This window comes from Ursus arctos, unplaced genomic scaffold, assembly GCF_023065955.2.
Source record: "Ursus arctos isolate Adak ecotype North America unplaced genomic scaffold, UrsArc2.0 scaffold_14, whole genome shotgun sequence".
NCBI classification, from domain to species: domain Eukaryota; kingdom Metazoa; phylum Chordata; class Mammalia; order Carnivora; family Ursidae; genus Ursus; species Ursus arctos.
This window is the reverse complement of record NW_026622808.1, coordinates 19,790,414-19,805,816: the sequence shown is the minus strand read 5'-3', so window position 1 is coordinate 19,805,816 and position 15,403 is coordinate 19,790,414. Positions and strand designations below refer to the sequence as shown.

Below are 15,403 nucleotides of genomic sequence, written 5' to 3'. Positions count from 1 at the left end.
ATATATAATCCTATATTTATCCACCCAGCATTTTTGGGGCACCTATTATATACTTCTGTATTCAACCAACATTAATTGTATGCCTATTGTATAATCCTTTATTTAATCAAACAACATTGAAGCAACTCATATGTCTTGAGTACTATGTTTACCCAACCAAGTTTTTTTTAAGTAATGTCTATGCCCAAAACGGAGAGATCAAGAATCGTGTGCTCTACCGACTGAGCCAGCCAGGTGCCCCTCCCCAACCAACTTTTATTGGAAACCTAGTGTATACACCTCTGTTTTCATTTAGCCATTTATTGAGTGCTTACTGTATACTCCTGTGTTTATTCAATCAGTACTTACTGGGGGCCTAGAATATATCCCTCTGTATGTCCAGTCAGCATTAATCAAATGTTTTCTGTAGACATTTGTGTTTATCTGACTACCTCTTAATAGGTACCTACTGTATACCCCTGTATTTATTTGACCAACATGTATGGCAAGCCTTAGAGGTATAGCCATGAATGGGATAGCCTCGGTCCCTGCCCTCAGAGTTCACAGTGTAGTGGGGGAGAGACCCTCCTACCGAGAAATCGCAACCCGGGCCGAGTGGTGCCACAGTGAGTTGCCCGATATTGGCCCTCACATGGCCCTCTGTGTCCCAGCCCCGTGGCCCTTCATAATAGGGCATGGTGAACACCTGGACGAGGAGCTTGCTCAGACCTCAGGGGTCAGGGAAGGCTTGCTGGAGGAATTGTCGACTAAGCTGCAACCTGAACGAGGAGGGGAGGAGGGGCTTCCAGGCAGGGGGAGTAGCGTACGCCAAAGCACAGAGACAAGGAGCTGTAAGAAACTTAAGCCAGGCTGGGGGTAGAGCTGGTCTCAAGCCACGCATTCCAAGCCCTTCTGAAAGGATGGGTCCCAGTTGCCCTCCCTGGCTCTTGGCAGGACGAGGCCGTGGAACGCTGCAGCCGCCCTGAGCCGCCCCGTGAACACTTTGGACAGAGGATCCTCGTCAAGTGTCTGTCGCTGAAGTGAGTGCGCTGACCCACCCCTCCCCTCGGGTGTGTGAGGCCCCACATAGGTTCCGGTGCGCGCGTACACTGGGCGCTTGCTGCCCAAGCCAGGCCTTGACCGTGTGCAGCCCTGAGACCCCTGAGGCTGTCTGTGTACTTTTAGTGGGAAGTAAGACTTCCTTTTCTTGTTCTTCAAAGCCACCAGGCCTTAAGGACCAACTCTGTGCCAGGCTCTGTTCTCAGCCCTTCATATGCATTACGCTGAAGCTTCACAACATTGTGAGATAGGCGCAGGTGGGGGGAAACCGAGGCACAGAGAAGGCAGTCATTGTGCCTGAGATCACGTGACTTGTGAGGCCAGAGTCTGGCACTCGCTCTGCTGGAACCCAGGCTGGAGGGGGCACTGGTGACCCTGGACCTGGCTTCCCGCTGACCGAGGCCCCCTCCACATCGGTCCCTGGGAGCAGCCAGAAGTGCGTGGGAATGGAGCTGAACAGGATGTGGCCTTGGACCTAAGCCCAGCCCTGCCCCTCCCCACCCTGAGTTCCTGCCTGGATGGGGGCAGGAAAGGGAGGCCCTTGTCTGGCCTGAGGCCCGGGTGGGCTGCCTGCCCCAAGCAGTAGGGTTGGGAACCAGCTCTATGAGTATCGAGTCATTCAACAAACACTCATTGAACACCTACTGTGTACAGGACGTGTAACCATGCATGACCACCCAGAGCTCTCTAGGTGGGGGGACATGGCATACGCAAAGGCTGGGAGATGTCTGGAGAGGGAAAAATGAGGCCAAGAGGTGGGCAGGGCTGGCCCATGTAGGATTTTGTTCTCAGCACACTGGGGAACCTCAAATTGTACGTTTTAAGATGCTTCCTTAGGACTCACATGATGAGCGGGGGCTGGCAGGGCAGAGTGAGACAGAGAGGTGCTTACAGGGACTGTTCAGGCGAGTGAAGATGGGACTCAGCCCAGGGCGGCAGAGGACACCCCAGAAAGGGCGACAGGGAGGCCCAGGAATTGCGAACTTCAACATGGGGGGCATTATTGTGCCAAAAGCTTCCTCTGTATCAACTGAACAAGGGCTGTAGTTTCAGGGAAGGGCTCTATGTGAATTACGGGGCGGGGGAGAGGGGAAGCTAAGTGCCTCAGTTTCCCCTTTTGCAAAATGGGACAGGCCTTTCCTGCAAGCCTTTAAGTAGCAATTCTTGGTGGCCTAATGGAAATTAGTCCCCACTGCCACCACCACAATGCACCAAGCCTGGCTGGGTCTTAAGAGGGCGTGGCATGTGTGGGTGGTGGGAGTGTTAGGGACAGCCTCTGCCAGAGAGTCCCCGTTCACTGTAGGTTTGAGATCGAAATTGAGCCCATCTTTGGCATCTTGGCCCTGTATGATGTGCGGGAGAAAAAGAAGGTAGGAGCCCCTTTCTTCCCTTTCCTACCCCAACCTTCCTCCTTGTTGCAGGGCAGTGGGCTTCCTGGAGGTGGTGGCCCAGCTGCCTTTCATGTCCCCAGATCTCAGAAAACTTCTACTTTGACCTGAACTCGGACTCCATGAAGGGGCTGCTGCGGGCTCATGGCACTCACCCCGCCATCTCCACCCTGGCCCGCTCCGCCATCTTCTCCGTGACCTACCCTTCGCCTGACATCTTCTTGGTCATTAAGGTGCCTGCTGGGGCTTGGTGAGGGGGTGATAATGGTAAACGCTAGAGGTGTGGTCCCTGCTTTCATGGAATAGGATGGACAGGACACCAAGAAGGGTGATCAGGTCTCTTGTGGGGGAAGCATAGGCAGTTGGGCAAACCCAGAGGAGGCTCCTGACCCAACTGGGGTGGGGAGAAATCACGGAGGGCTTCCATGGAGAGGTGAGAGCTAAGCCGAGACACATGAGTGGGTGGCCTGGGGAGAAACAGCGTCCTGGCACATGCAGATGGACATTTAGAATATTTTTTAAGTTGAGAACTTTTCAGTTTATTAGGGGAAGAAACACCTAGTTGGCACATTTGTGTGAGATTTTCTGTTTCTAGGAGTGGGCTCGAATTTCCTTCCCCGAGACGTTCAATTAGGTTACACTAATGACACTAACTGAGTGCCTACAGGGAGGCACTGCTCATGGTCAGTCAGACTCCATGGGGATTCCCACCTTTAACCTCACAGCAGCCTCAGGAGGTGGGGGTTGCCATGGTCCCCATTTTACAGATGGGGAAACTGAGGTACAGAATGGGTTAGGGACCTATTTAGGCTCCCACAGCCCCCAAGTGGTCAGGATTGGGGTCCGGCCCTGCTTGGAGTGGCCTCTTTGTATACTAACAAAAATATAAACATAGAGAAAATCTGGAGACGTGGGTTTGGAGTGGGTTCAGAGGGTGGGGCAGGGGGCACCTGGCCGGGCAAGCCAGCTACTAGTGCTCAATCTCAAGGACAGTGGGAGCCATGGGAGGTGTTGGAGCGAGAGCCCTAGCTGGATGGAATGTCTGAGGGCCCAGGAGGGGCGATTGGGAATGGGGTGGGAGGTTGGGGTCCGGGCAGTGCCTCACTGGCCCTGCCTGCCTCTCAGCTGGAGAAAGTATTGCAGCAGGGGGACATTAGCGAGTGCTGCGAGCCCTACATGGTGATGAAGGAGGTGGACGCGGCCAAGGTAAGCATGAGGAGGCCGAGCGGGGTGGTGAAGGGCAGATCCTGGATTCAGTAGGCCTGGGGCACTGAGTTTGTGGGGTATGTGTGCGGGGGTGGCGGGTCTCCCCACAGAACAAAGAGAAGCTGGAGAAGCTGCGCCTGGCGGCCGAGCAGTTCTGTACCCGCCTGGGCCGCTACCGCATGCCCTTTGCCTGGACCGCAGTACATCTGGCCAACATCGTGAGCAGCGCGGGGCAGCCCGACCGCGACTCGGACTCCGAGGGAGGTGAGGAGGCGGGGCTGACAGGCCAGGGGCGGGGCTACTGGGGAGGGGAAGGCGCGCCCTCTGCTGGCCGGACTTGGTACAAGGTTGCATCTCCGTGTCTCCCTGGCCCTCCCCGCCTCCTTTCATCTCTGCCCCCTCGGTCACCATCACTGCCTCCCCTAGAGCGCCGACCTGCTTGGACTGACCGCCGCCGGCGCGGGCCCCAGGATCGGACAAGTAGTGGGGACGACACCTGCAGCTTCTCTGGATTCCGCCCCGCCACGCTAACTGTCACCAACTTCTTTAAGCAGGTGTCGTGGACGTGGGGCTGGGGGAGGGTTTCCCAGGGACAACCCCTGTTACCCCGCTGTGGGTGCGTGGGCGCCCGGGCCCCCCGGGTCCCAGTTCACGTGGGCTTGTCCTGTGCAGGAGGCCGAGCGGCTCAGTGACGAGGACCTCTTCAAGTTCCTGGCTGACATGCGGCGCCCGTCCTCCCTTCTGCGGCGCCTGCGGCCCGTGACTGGTGCGTGGTCAGCCCGTAAATAAGAGCCGTCACTTCCATGCAGTCGCTCAGCAAACCCACACTAAGTACCTGCTGTGCCAGGCCCTGGGGACCCAATGGTGACCGTGATGTACAAATCCCTGATGTCAGGGGCTGGATCTTTAATGGGAGTCATAGCCAAGAAACATAATAAGACAGAGAGTGGGTCAAATGGGGGACATGATGGCAGTGGGGACATGGGTCCTGAGGGTGGAGCTGATCAAATGTGGGGGCAAAATGCAGCAATGGAGGGGGACCTCTGGCCTTGGCACCTGAAGGCCAGCCACTAGAGGGCATCATGGAAGAGCCAGAGCCCCAGCCCTGAAGCCCAAGGGGGTGGGGCCCGGGCTGGGAGGCTCCCAGGCAGGTACAAACGCGCTCCTCTCTCCGCAGCCCAGCTCAAGATCGACATTTCCCCGGCCCCTGAGAACCCACACTTCTGCCTCTCCCCGGAGCTGCTTCATGTGAAGCCCTACCCAGACCCCAGGGGCCGGCCCACCAAGGAGATCCTGGAGTTCCCTGCCCGTGAGGTCTATGCCCCCCACACCAGCTACAGGTACAGCCCCTGGGCCCAGCTGGGCACTTGAATGGGGGGTATTCATGTGTTATGCAAAGCAAGGCACTGCTTCTCCCAGACACACACAGACACCCAGAGTGAAATACCACTGCTCCGCTTTAATGGAGGGGTGTGTATGCATGAAGGGTCCCATGTCCTGCCTCCACCCCTCCTTGACCGGGCCATGTCCTCTGCCTGTGTCCCCGCCTGCTTCCGTCTCTCCTCCGTGGCCAGAAGCAGGCCCCAGCACTCTGGCCGAGCCCAGGGGGCAGGCAGCTCCTCTTCGTGCAGGGGCCACGCGGGGCTTGGCAGCGTCCCTCAGTGTAGACTGGTCCTCAGGTGTCCCCAGGCAGGCTCAGGCTGGGAGCGCCGCTGTATGGAGTCTGGAAGGGAGATGAGGCTCAGCCAAGGAAAAGGGGCCCCCACCCGGGTGCCCGGCACACCTCTTCTCAGGCGGCCCTGCCCGTCCGACCCCCTCCAGTCTCACCTCTCCTGGATCTGTCGTAGCCGATGCTGCTGTGCCGCCATTTCCCGCCTCTGTTGCTGCACGTGGCCTGTGAGCACCCACACGATGTGGCTCTGCTTGTCAGCGTGGGCCTGTGGGGTCAGGACAGAAACCTCAGCTGGGGCCGACGCACCTCCCTTCCCCTGGCTCTGCCCAGGGCTGTCCACCCCCCAGCTGCATCTGTGTGACCTAACACATCACTGCTGCTCTGTGGCCTCAACTTCCCCATCTGTTAAATGGGGATGACATAGGACTCGCTTCCTGGGAGGGTTGTAGGCATGATATGAATTATTAAGAGGCATGGTGGGTAGTTCCTGGGCTCTCAAGAAATACTACCAGTTACGCTCATGGTATACATTTGTTGAGTAACTTCCATATCTCCTGCCCTATGCTCAGTATGTTCTCTGTGTTGAGTCCCTGTCTCTGCTCTGAGACATGAATTGTTGCCCTTATTTGCAAATGGGGAAACTGAGGCAGGGGACGGGACAGGGGTTTTGCCCAGGGTCACATAGGTTAGGGGCCATGGCACTGGGAGGCTGATCTGGAGATGTCTCTGGGCCTCCAGGCTCAGAAGTGAGTTCTTCATGGGAAATCGGAGTCTCCGCTCCACCAGGGCTGGGAGCCTCTTACCTTTAAGGCCTCAAACTCTTGCTGGACATTGCCCAGCCAAGCGCCCCTCAGCTGGACTTCTAGCCGCTGCATGCTGTCCCGCAGTACCTGCTGTCCCTGGGCCACCTTCCCCAGCACCTGGGCTGTGGCCTCTGCTTGCAGTTTCAGAGCATCCTCCTCCATCTGATCAATGAATAGTGGATGTTAGGAGGACGACCAGCTTGTCTTTGCTTGCCTGGGATTGCTTAATTTAACACTGAAAGTCCTATATTCCAGGGGACCCCCCCCCGCCACAATCCTGGGCAAACCCAGACAGTTGGTTACCCTAGACAACTCTGCCACAAACTCCTACCCACCCTACAATGCCCCAACGGCAGTGCCCACCTGCATCTCCAAAAGGCTTGTGCGTAGCTCCTGGGCTGCATCCCGGCCCCGGCTGACCTCCTGCCCCAGAAGGCCCAGCACACGGCCATAGAGGCCCAGGCTGTGCCCAGCCTTTGTCAGCCGTGCCTCTGTGGCCCTGTACACGCCATTGAGGGCCTGACCCAGCTGCAGGGCCCCGTGGAAGAGGAGGGTCAGCTCCTCGTGTTGTGCCGGCTCCAGGCCCCCCGTGGGAGCTGCAGAGGCAGGCCGGGCCGCCGTGGCCAGGGCGCATAGTAGGCACAGTGCGAGCTTGGGCATGGCTGAGGCTCAGAGGGTGCGGCCACGGCGCCACTGCCGCCACCTTTTATGCCCCAGGTCCCCATTAACCCCCGGTCAATCGTTAACCGACCAGCTGGACGCCCTGGGTTGTGCAAGGGCCTGGCGGTGGCGCGACAGTTGCATCAGGTGAATGTCCGGTTAGTCCACGCTGAGATCACGCCGGCTGGGGCTTGGGGCCAGCTGTGGGCTGGGGGGGCACTGGTTGAGGACAGGCCCAGGCCCTGCTGGGGGAACCTGAAGCTCGGAGCCTCAGTTTCCCCACCTGTGGAAGGGATGACAACAGTAACAGTAACCGTAGCAGTGAGGATAGTGAGCGTCTTAGCACTGATGGTTTGCCTGGCCGCGGTTCAGCGCCCTCACGGCGGCTGGTTTCCTCATGCCCTTCCCACGAGCCTGTGATGCTGGGGTCTGTGCTGGCCTGGTTTAAAGCTGGGGGAGGGGGGATACAAGGGGCAGAGACTCTCCCAAGACTGTGCAGCCTGACTCCAGGACCCCCGTGTGCCCCGGATCAGTGCTAGCTGCCATTTCTGCTCCTTGGATGACTGTGGGCAAGTGCCTCTGTCCCCCCGGCCCCCCTGTAAAATGGGAGGAACGTTCATCCCCCCTCTTTGGCTGCTTGGAGAAGTAAATGAGTTGTTTCATGCTGAGCGCTTAGAACAGAGCTGGGCCTGCGGTAGGTTCCACGTTAACGTTTGGTACAATCCTTGTTGCTCCCCTTGTTTCTCATTACTGGTATTGTTATGAAGGCTAAGCTGGGAGGCTCGATGCCCCCATTATACAGGTAGGGAAACTGAGGCCCAGAAGGAGGTCAGGGCTTGTGCAGAATTAGCCGTGGGAGAGAGAGGCAGAACTCTGACTTTAGCCCAGCCCTACTTCTGATTCTGGCCTCAGTTTCTCCACCCAAGACACAGGACTCGTAACTTCAGTGGCTTTTCCTGGGGGAAGGGCAGTCAGGCCCCTGAGCTGAGGGATGGGCTGGTCAGCCCGGGTGGGGCTCGGGCCTGACTGTTGGCCTCCTGGGCCATGTTCTTGGAACCCCGACCCTGAGCACCGATCTGTCCCTGCTCGGCACCTCCTATGCCTCCTTAGTGCCCCCAAAGTCCCTCTGTGTCCCCACCCTCTGCTGTACTGTTCCCCCATCTATGCTCTGAGGGCGCATACCTGTCCCCCACTCTCTGCCAGTGACATCTCCTGCCTGGTGCCCGTAATTGCCCCGTATGCTGCCCTCAGTGCCCCAGCTGCATGACCGTCATCCCCCCGTGTCCCAGGCCTGGCTTATGCCAGGAGCCCAGCCCCTCCTGTCCCTCTGATGCCCCCCTGCCCCCGCAGGAACCTGCTGTACGTGTACCCACACTGCCTTAACTTCAGTAGCCGCCAGGGCTCCGTGCGCAACCTCACCGTGCGAGTACAGTACATGGCGGGCGAGGACCCCAGCCAGGCCCTGCCGGTCAGTGGCTGTGCCAGGGTGGGGGGAGGGTGGCGGGGGGGGGTCCCCGGTGGGCCCCTCACGCGCGGCCTCCCCCAGGTCATCTTTGGCAAGTCCAGCTGCAGTGAGTTCACCCGAGAGGCCTTCACCCCCGTGGTCTACCACAGCAAGTACGCGGGCTGGTGGGCCGGGCAGCGGCGGGGACACCGTGGGGCAGCCGGAGGGGAGGAGGCTGTGGCCAGGAGAGCCGGCGGGGGAGCCTGAGGCGGAGAGCAGACCGTGGGGCCAGGCAGCACCGGGGGCCGACTTGCAAGAGGGGGTGGGGAGGGCCAGGGGTCCCCGTCCCCAGCAAACCCCCCTGCCAGGTCCCCAGAGTTCTACGAGGAGTTCAAGCTGCGTCTTCCAGCCTGTGTGACCGAGAACCACCACCTGCTGTTTACCTTCTACCACGTCAGCTGCCAGCCCCGGCCGGGCACAGCGCTGGAGACTCCTGTGGGCTTCACTGTGAGCCCCCCACCAGCCCTCATCCCCACCCCCGGCCCTGCTGACCCTGCGTCTGGCCCCAGACCTGACCCCCAGCCTCTCCCCAGTGGATCCCACTGCTGCAGCATGGCCGCCTGAGGACCGGCCCCTTCTGCCTCCCTGTGTCCGTGGACCAGCTCCCACCCAGCTACTCTGTGCTCACACCAGACGTATGTGCCCTGGCCCCCTGCCTCCCCTCCCGATGCCTTGTCCCCCAGTAACCCGCCTCGTGCTCCCCAGTCGGTGCCGTGCCTTCCTTTCCATCAATACTCCTGGGAGCTTTGTTGCCCTCTGTTAGGGCCTCCGGGGCCCCTGGCTGCTCCGTCCCCCTCCTTACTGTCTTTGTGTGTCCTACTGTCCCCACGTGTCCCTCCCTGTCCCCCACTAGCCTGGCCTCATTACCGCCCCCCGCCCCTGTACTCACTGTTCCCCACTGCCTTTCTGCTCCAGTTCCCCATTCGCAGCCCTGCCTGCCTCCCTGACCACAATCCCCCCAGTAGTTCTTCCAGGGCACATCACCCCTATTAATGCTGTCACCCTCCCACTTACCCCTGAGCTGTCATTAATGCCCTGGGGGCCTCAAGTACTCCCATCATGCTCTTTCCCGATTCATTCCCTTCAGTAATGTCCACCCCAGGCCTCCATTGTCTGTTTCTCCGTTTGTACCCCAGGCTTCCAGCCTGCCCAGGGGATCTCCATAGTACTCCCTCCTATCTGCACCCCCCTGGGTTGGCACCTGGCTCTTCCCCGCCCCCCCCCCCCCCCAGGGCTGTGCTGTACCCACGGTGTTGCAATGGCTGGGGCTGGGGCTGGTGGCGCGATCGGCCCAGGAGGGGGGGCCAGTGCCCACCTGGTGGGTCCCTCCTGCAGGTGGCGCTGCCGGGCATGCGCTGGGTGGACGGCCACAAGGGCGTGTTCAGCGTGGAGCTCACTGCCGTGTCCTCTGTGCACCCGCAGGTAGGGGGTGGGGGGAACCCAGGAGTCCGGCCCTGGGGTTGAGCAACAGTTCCCGCTGACCAGGGAGGCTGGCCTCAGGCCACGGACGTGACTTTGATCAGCGAGGCCCAACTCCCAGGGAAGCTGCTGACTCAGGCGGGGGCGGCCATGCCAGTGGCCATCCCGGCTGGGGCTTTGGGCCTTTGCATGGTCTCTCCTCCCCGAGTGCGTCCCTCGCCACTTCTGTGGTCACTCCCCCTCCCCCTCTCTCCTCCCTCCAGCTCCTAGCTCTTCCTTTTCCTCATTTATAGTCAGTTCCTTGGTCCCCAGCCTTGGTTTTCTGCCCACTGAGCACCTCCACCAACCCTCCGGGGCCTTCCCAGCCACGGACCCCTGGCCCCCCCGCTCACCCCAGCTCCCCCCACCCCAGGACCCTCACCTGGACAAGTTTTTCACTCTGGTGCATGTCCTGGAGGAGGGGGCCTTCCCATTCCGCCTCAAGGACACCGTGCTGAGCGAGAGCACCGTGGAGCAGGAGCTGCGGGCCAGCCTAGCAGCCCTGCGCCTCGCCAGCCCCGAGCCCCTTGTCGCCTTCTCCCACCACGTGCTGGACAAGCTCGTCCGTCTAGTCGTGCGGCCTCCGATCATTGGCGGCCAGATCGGTAAGCGAGCATAGCCTCAGACCTCAGTTTCCCTATCTGGAAAAGGGCCCCTCAGTCCCCTGGTCCTAGGTACCCTATAGCCCACTTATCTTTCTGGCCTCCGTTTTCCTTTCTGAAAAATGGCTCCCAGCCCCCTGGGCCCAGAGCAGGTGCACTGTGACCTTTGATTGGCCCCATGACCCCTTGGAAAAGTGGGAGATAGGAGGTTCCTTGGGGAGGTAGAAGGCCCTGGGTTTTGGCACTTGACCTCTGCTCTGCCTGGCAGTGAACTTAGGTCGTGGGGCCTTTGAAGCAATGGCCCATGTGGTCAGCCTTGTCCACCGGAGTCTAGAGGCTGCCCAGGATGCCCGTGGTCACTGCCCGCTGCTGGCTGCCTATGTCCAGTATGCCTTCCGACTGCCTGGCACTGAGCCCAGCCTCCCAAGTGGTAAGTGTTGGTGGGAGGGCCCTGGGGGACAGGGCGTATCTGGGAGGAGAGCATCCCAGTCAGAGGGAACAGCATGTGCAAAGGCCTGGAGGCCGTACAGATCTTGCTGGTTTGGGCAGCTTGCGAGAGAGAGAGTTTTTGTTCACTCCTCCCCTCACCCCCAGACTGGTGGTCTTTGTTGCTTGACTGGTGGGTCATTCAGCCAGTCAACAAGCATCTGCCATAGATGGAAGCAGAGACACAGCTGGGCTGCCCAAGTTCGAATCCCAGCTTTGCCTCCTACAAACTCTGTGACCCTGGGCAAGTGACTTCACCTCTCTGGGTTTGTTTTCCATTTGTAAAACAAGGATAATAATGGTCATCCCTTTATGGGGGTGCTGGTGATAGTAAGTGAGATAGTAATCCGTACAGCAGGCTTGGTACAGTGAACGCTCAATACAGTTGGATTTTTTCTGTTTGGTAAGTAATTAATACTAACTGCTAACCCCTCTGGGCACTTACTACGAGCCAGGCACCGTTCTTGGGGTTTGTCTGTCTCCCCCAGATCGCTAGGAGGCAGCAGCCGTTAGCATGCCCATCTTACAGGCGAGAAGCCTGGAGGCTCAGAGACAGAAAGTGACTTTACCAAGGACAGCTGCCGGGAAGGGGCACGGGGCTGACCGTCTTGCTCCATCCTCAGGGGCCCCTCCAGTGGCGGTGCAGCCTGCCACGCTGGCCCGTGGCCCTGGCCGCCCCGCCAGCCTCTACCTGGCCCGCTCTAAGAGCATTAGCAGCAGCAACCCCGACCTGGCCGTGGCCCCGGGCTCTGTGGACGACGAGGTCTCCCGCATCCTGGCCAGCAAGGTAGGGCGAGGGTAGGCCCTGGGGTCTCTAGCCTCAGTGGCCATGGCTGCCAGGTGGGCGGGTGAAGGATCTTAGGGTTGACAGAGGGCAGGACACGCCGGACAGCAGCATGGACGGAAGCTTGACTCTGGGCAGCAGGGCTGGTCTGTGGCTGTCACAGCTCGGGAGCTGGGACTCAGACTTTGCCCTGGGCTCCGCACTCCAAGGCCGACCCAAGGATGGGCGGCTGGAGGTTGGCCTGGTTGAAAGCAGCAGTGTGTTCGTAGCGGAACAGGTGCATAGACTCACAGACCCCATGCATGTGGGTGCACAGGGCACATACATACGTGCCCTCCATGCACGGACGCCCACAGGAGCAGATGCGCGGGGACCCCACACACGTATGTGCACGTGCATTTGCCAGGATTGCGCGTGGATGCCCAGGGTGCGTGTATGGCCCCGGGCAGTGCTCACGCTTGGTGTTCTGTGCCCTTCTCCCCGCCTTCTGCCCATGGATTCTACCACTTCCCCGTGTGTCTCCAGGGTATCGACCGCTCACACTCCTGGGTGAATTCTGCCTATGCTCCAGGAGGCAGCAAGGCTGTGCTGCGACGGGCACCCCCTTATTGTGGGGCCGACCCCAGACAGGTGCCCTCCTTACCTGCCCCTGCACGCGTGTGATCCCATCTTGGCATGAGCTCCTCCCACCTTCCTGGCTGTGGCCCACTAACCTAGGGGGGCTGCCTGAAGGAGGCAGCAGGCCCCTCCTGCCTTTGTTTAGGGGCTGTGAAGTCCGTGTTGTGGGCATCACTGTCATCTTAACCAGCCTTTTGCTGCCATACAGACTACAGCCTCAGGCAGAGACAGGAGGGACAGGGTGGTATGCAAATAGCATGCAAAGGATATGCAAATCCAGCCACTATAACCTCACTGCCTCGCATGGCCTGTTTCTCTCCCTTTAATCCACTCTGTTCAGGAGACTCATCTGTCCCCTTGACATAGCAATCCGAAGGATGCCAAAGGGCCGGAACTAACCCTCTGGGCTCTCCCTCCCCTCCTGTTTCAGGCAGACAGACTTCTGTGGGCAGCTCCCTTTACTCTGCCCCTTCCCAGGGATCTGGTGTTCTTTGTCTTCAGACAGACCTGGGTCCGAGTTCTCGAGTTCTCCCTCTGCTGCGGGCTCGCCCTGCGCCCGAGGCTCTGAATTTTCAGATGTGGTCAAGACTCAAAGTGTTTAGCGCAGTGGTCCCGAACCTGGGGACACATTAGGGCATCACAGGCAGGATTTTCTTGGGATAGATCTCAGTCCAGCCTGGCCGCTGAGCCGCCAGGTCGTCTGGGAGATAGGCACCAATCATACAAACACACGAGTGTGTAAGTGCAGGGTGTGAAAATGCCTGAAAAGAAACAAACAGCCTCCTGGGTGGTCTGGGGGCCTCTCCAGGGAGATGACATTTCTGTTGGGACCTGAGGGGTGAGACAGAGCCACCCAGGGAAGGGTGGCTGTTCCAGGTGGAGGGAAAGGCACATGCAAAGGTTGGGGACCGAGCTCAGAGCCCCTGAGGCACTGAAAGGAGGTCACTGGGGTGGTTTCCCTGCGCACTTGGCCCCAGACCTTGTTCCAGCTCCGTGCCTACCACGCAGGCAGCCTGCACTGAAGGCGGGCCGGGGGACTGTTAGCAGCAAGGGACCTTTTGGAGAGTCTTCTGAGATTGCTGGAAATCTGGGTTCGTGGGCCCTGCCGGCCCCCCAGCATCTTTAAGAGGGTCTCCCCAATGCCCTCATTCTCTGAGGTGTCAGCTGGGCCTCGAAGAGCACCTAGAAGGGGACGAGGTGGTGGGAGGGTGGGCATTCCATGCCGGAGGAGACCCTAAGGCTGGCCTTCACCATAGAAGGTCCGTCTGGTGTGTGCTGAGGAGCCAAGGCGCTGCTGGGGCTGTGGGAACCAGGGTCCCTCAAGTGCTGGGGCCTGGGCAGGTTCCAGGAGTCAGGCCAGCTCCGTCTTCGGGTCTCCTCTCCTTGCCAGGGAGCTCACCTCCCAACCAGCAAAGGAGGAGGGGAGAGGGGAGTGGGGGTCGCCATCCCCATTTCACAAATGGGGAGCACTGAGGCAAGCAAGGCTGGAACAGGGCCAGGCCTGGAGCCCGGGGCTCTCTGCTGCTCCTGCTGCATCTCGCTGGCATCTCCACTCACCTCTGTCCTCTTTCCCTCTTCTTTCTCTCTCCTCGCTTGGACCCCGTGTCTCTACTCCGCTCCCCTGTCTGAGCTCCCTCCTCTACCTCGTTGCCCTTCTCCTCCACCCGCCCCGGCCTCACGGACTCTCTCCTGCTCTCTGACCTCACCCTCGATCTTCACCGCGTCCACCCCATCACTCCACCGCCTTTGTCTGTGCCTCCACCCTCGCCAATGGGCTCCTGTCCCTGTTCCCACCTCCTCTGTCCACCCTGCTGGGCATCCCCTTCTCTCTTTGTCATGCTTCTCATCCCCTCCCATCACCCCCCCCCACTTTCTCCTTGCCGTCTCCTCCCTCTCATTCGTGCCCCTGCGGTCTGTCTACACGGATACATCTGTGTCCCGTCCATGCCGACCATCTCCTCCCCGCCCATACCGCCGGCACCCTCACTAACCCCCCCTCGCCATCCCATCCTCTTCACCCCATCCCATCATAGGCCATCGACCGCAGCTCTAGCCGAACTTCTTCCTACCTCGAGGGCTCCTCCTTGGCCCCACCAGCCACCCAGCCGAGACCCACTGTGCAGAAGGTAGTGGGAGGCAGGGGGTGGGCGACTCCGTGTTGGCCCCGGAGCTCCCGTCTCCCCCGAAGCCCAGCAGGGTCTGGAGGGCCCAGGGAAAGGGTGTGCCGACTCCTTCCGCTCCCTCTCCTGCATGGTCTCCGGCTGCACTAACCCCGAGCCATCCCGCTGTATCCAAGCCCCGCTATGCCCTCCAGACGAGGGCACGGGGCAGGCTCCTCCGCTCTCTCTGACCCTTGCCCCTGCCCCCAGCTGCTGCACGAGGAGCTGGCTCTGCAGTGGGTGGTCAGCGGCAGCACCGTGCGAGAGGCCGTCCTGCAGCATGCCTGGTTCTTCTTCCAGCTCATGGTGAGACACCCTCCTCCCCACCCGAGAGCGAGAGACGCCCCGGGGAGATCCCCTCCTTGGAAGAGAAGCCCCTGAGATTACACCTAAGACCTCTGAGAAATGATCCCAAGAGACCCCCTATGTTGAGAGAGAAGAGACACCGAAGGGGATCTCTCCCTGAACAGAGGCCCCCTGAAACTTACCCGAAACCCCCTCCATGGAGAGATGACCCCCCTACCTTCCCTAGGAAATTGTAGAGACCACTGAGAGTCCCCCCTAACCAGTGAGGAGACCCCTCCCTCTCAAGAGATATCACCAGAGAGAGAGGGAATCCCTGGGATCAGACTCGAGACCTCTGCCCCAAACTCTTCAAGCGGTGCCGTGAACCACCACTGCTAGATGCAAACCCCCCGCCCCGATCTGGTGGGCCATCAAACCCCAGTCAGGGCTCCCTCAAATCCCACTCCTTGAGCCCTACCTGTTGTCCTACCCACATACTTAGCCCCTGGAGACCTACTTCAGCTCCGCCCAGGCTCCCTCAGCCTCCCTACCCCTGCATCCTGCCTAGGACCCACTTGGGCTCCACCCACTGCTGGCTCAAGCCCTGTGTTAAGAGTCGGGGCACCCAGGACCCCTTATGCCCACCTCTAGCCACTGTGCCTTGCTACTAAGCACCACTCACAACCCCTCGGGCCCTGCCCCCTTCTGGTGAGCCCCCCTATTCAGTCCCTCAAGCCCTG

At 60.0% G+C, this 15,403-nt stretch overlaps 2 protein-coding genes across 14 annotated transcripts in view; one reads left to right on the top strand and one right to left on the bottom strand.

Annotated features, from left to right (window-relative positions):
• The window catches only part of DOCK6 (dedicator of cytokinesis 6), a 40,703-nt gene that overhangs the window by 9,737 nt on the left and 15,563 nt on the right, over window positions 1-15,403 (top strand). For 8 of the 13 annotated variants that reach the window (XM_048226954.2, XM_026481439.4, XM_057311531.1 and 5 more), the window contains exons 7-25: window positions 934-1,019; window positions 2,342-2,408; window positions 2,510-2,659; window positions 3,552-3,632; window positions 3,743-3,896; window positions 4,059-4,186; window positions 4,305-4,398; window positions 4,810-4,972; window positions 8,118-8,235; window positions 8,314-8,384; window positions 8,580-8,718; window positions 8,805-8,906; window positions 9,607-9,693; window positions 10,103-10,334; window positions 10,600-10,761; window positions 11,441-11,604; window positions 12,127-12,231; window positions 14,253-14,345; window positions 14,589-14,684. In XM_048226954.2, the coding sequence (XP_048082911.2) occupies window positions 934-1,019; window positions 2,342-2,408; window positions 2,510-2,659; window positions 3,552-3,632; window positions 3,743-3,896; window positions 4,059-4,186; window positions 4,305-4,398; window positions 4,810-4,972; window positions 8,118-8,235; window positions 8,314-8,384; window positions 8,580-8,718; window positions 8,805-8,906; window positions 9,607-9,693; window positions 10,103-10,334; window positions 10,600-10,761; window positions 11,441-11,604; window positions 12,127-12,231; window positions 14,253-14,345; window positions 14,589-14,684 (2,292 nt within the window). Of the gene's footprint in view, window positions 1-933; window positions 1,020-2,341; window positions 2,409-2,509; window positions 2,660-3,551; window positions 3,633-3,742; window positions 3,897-4,058; window positions 4,187-4,304; window positions 4,399-4,809; window positions 4,973-8,117; window positions 8,236-8,313; window positions 8,385-8,579; window positions 8,719-8,804; window positions 8,907-9,606; window positions 9,694-10,102; window positions 10,335-10,599; window positions 10,762-11,440; window positions 11,605-12,126; window positions 12,232-14,252; window positions 14,346-14,588; window positions 14,685-15,403 lie in introns of those variants that run through there. The other 5 variants (XM_026481441.4, XM_057311533.1, XM_026481442.4 and 2 more) reach the window with 4 other exon arrangements.
• ANGPTL8 (angiopoietin like 8) lies at window positions 5,054-9,735 on the bottom strand. The gene is made up of 5 exons (XM_026481448.3): window positions 9,587-9,735; window positions 6,471-7,050; window positions 6,108-6,269; window positions 5,460-5,569; window positions 5,054-5,355 (listed from the first exon to the last, which is right to left on the bottom strand). Exons 2-5 carry the CDS (start codon window positions 6,765-6,767, stop codon window positions 5,328-5,330), a joined length of 597 nt encoding a protein of 198 aa, XP_026337233.1. The 5' UTR covers window positions 6,768-7,050; window positions 9,587-9,735; the 3' UTR covers window positions 5,054-5,327.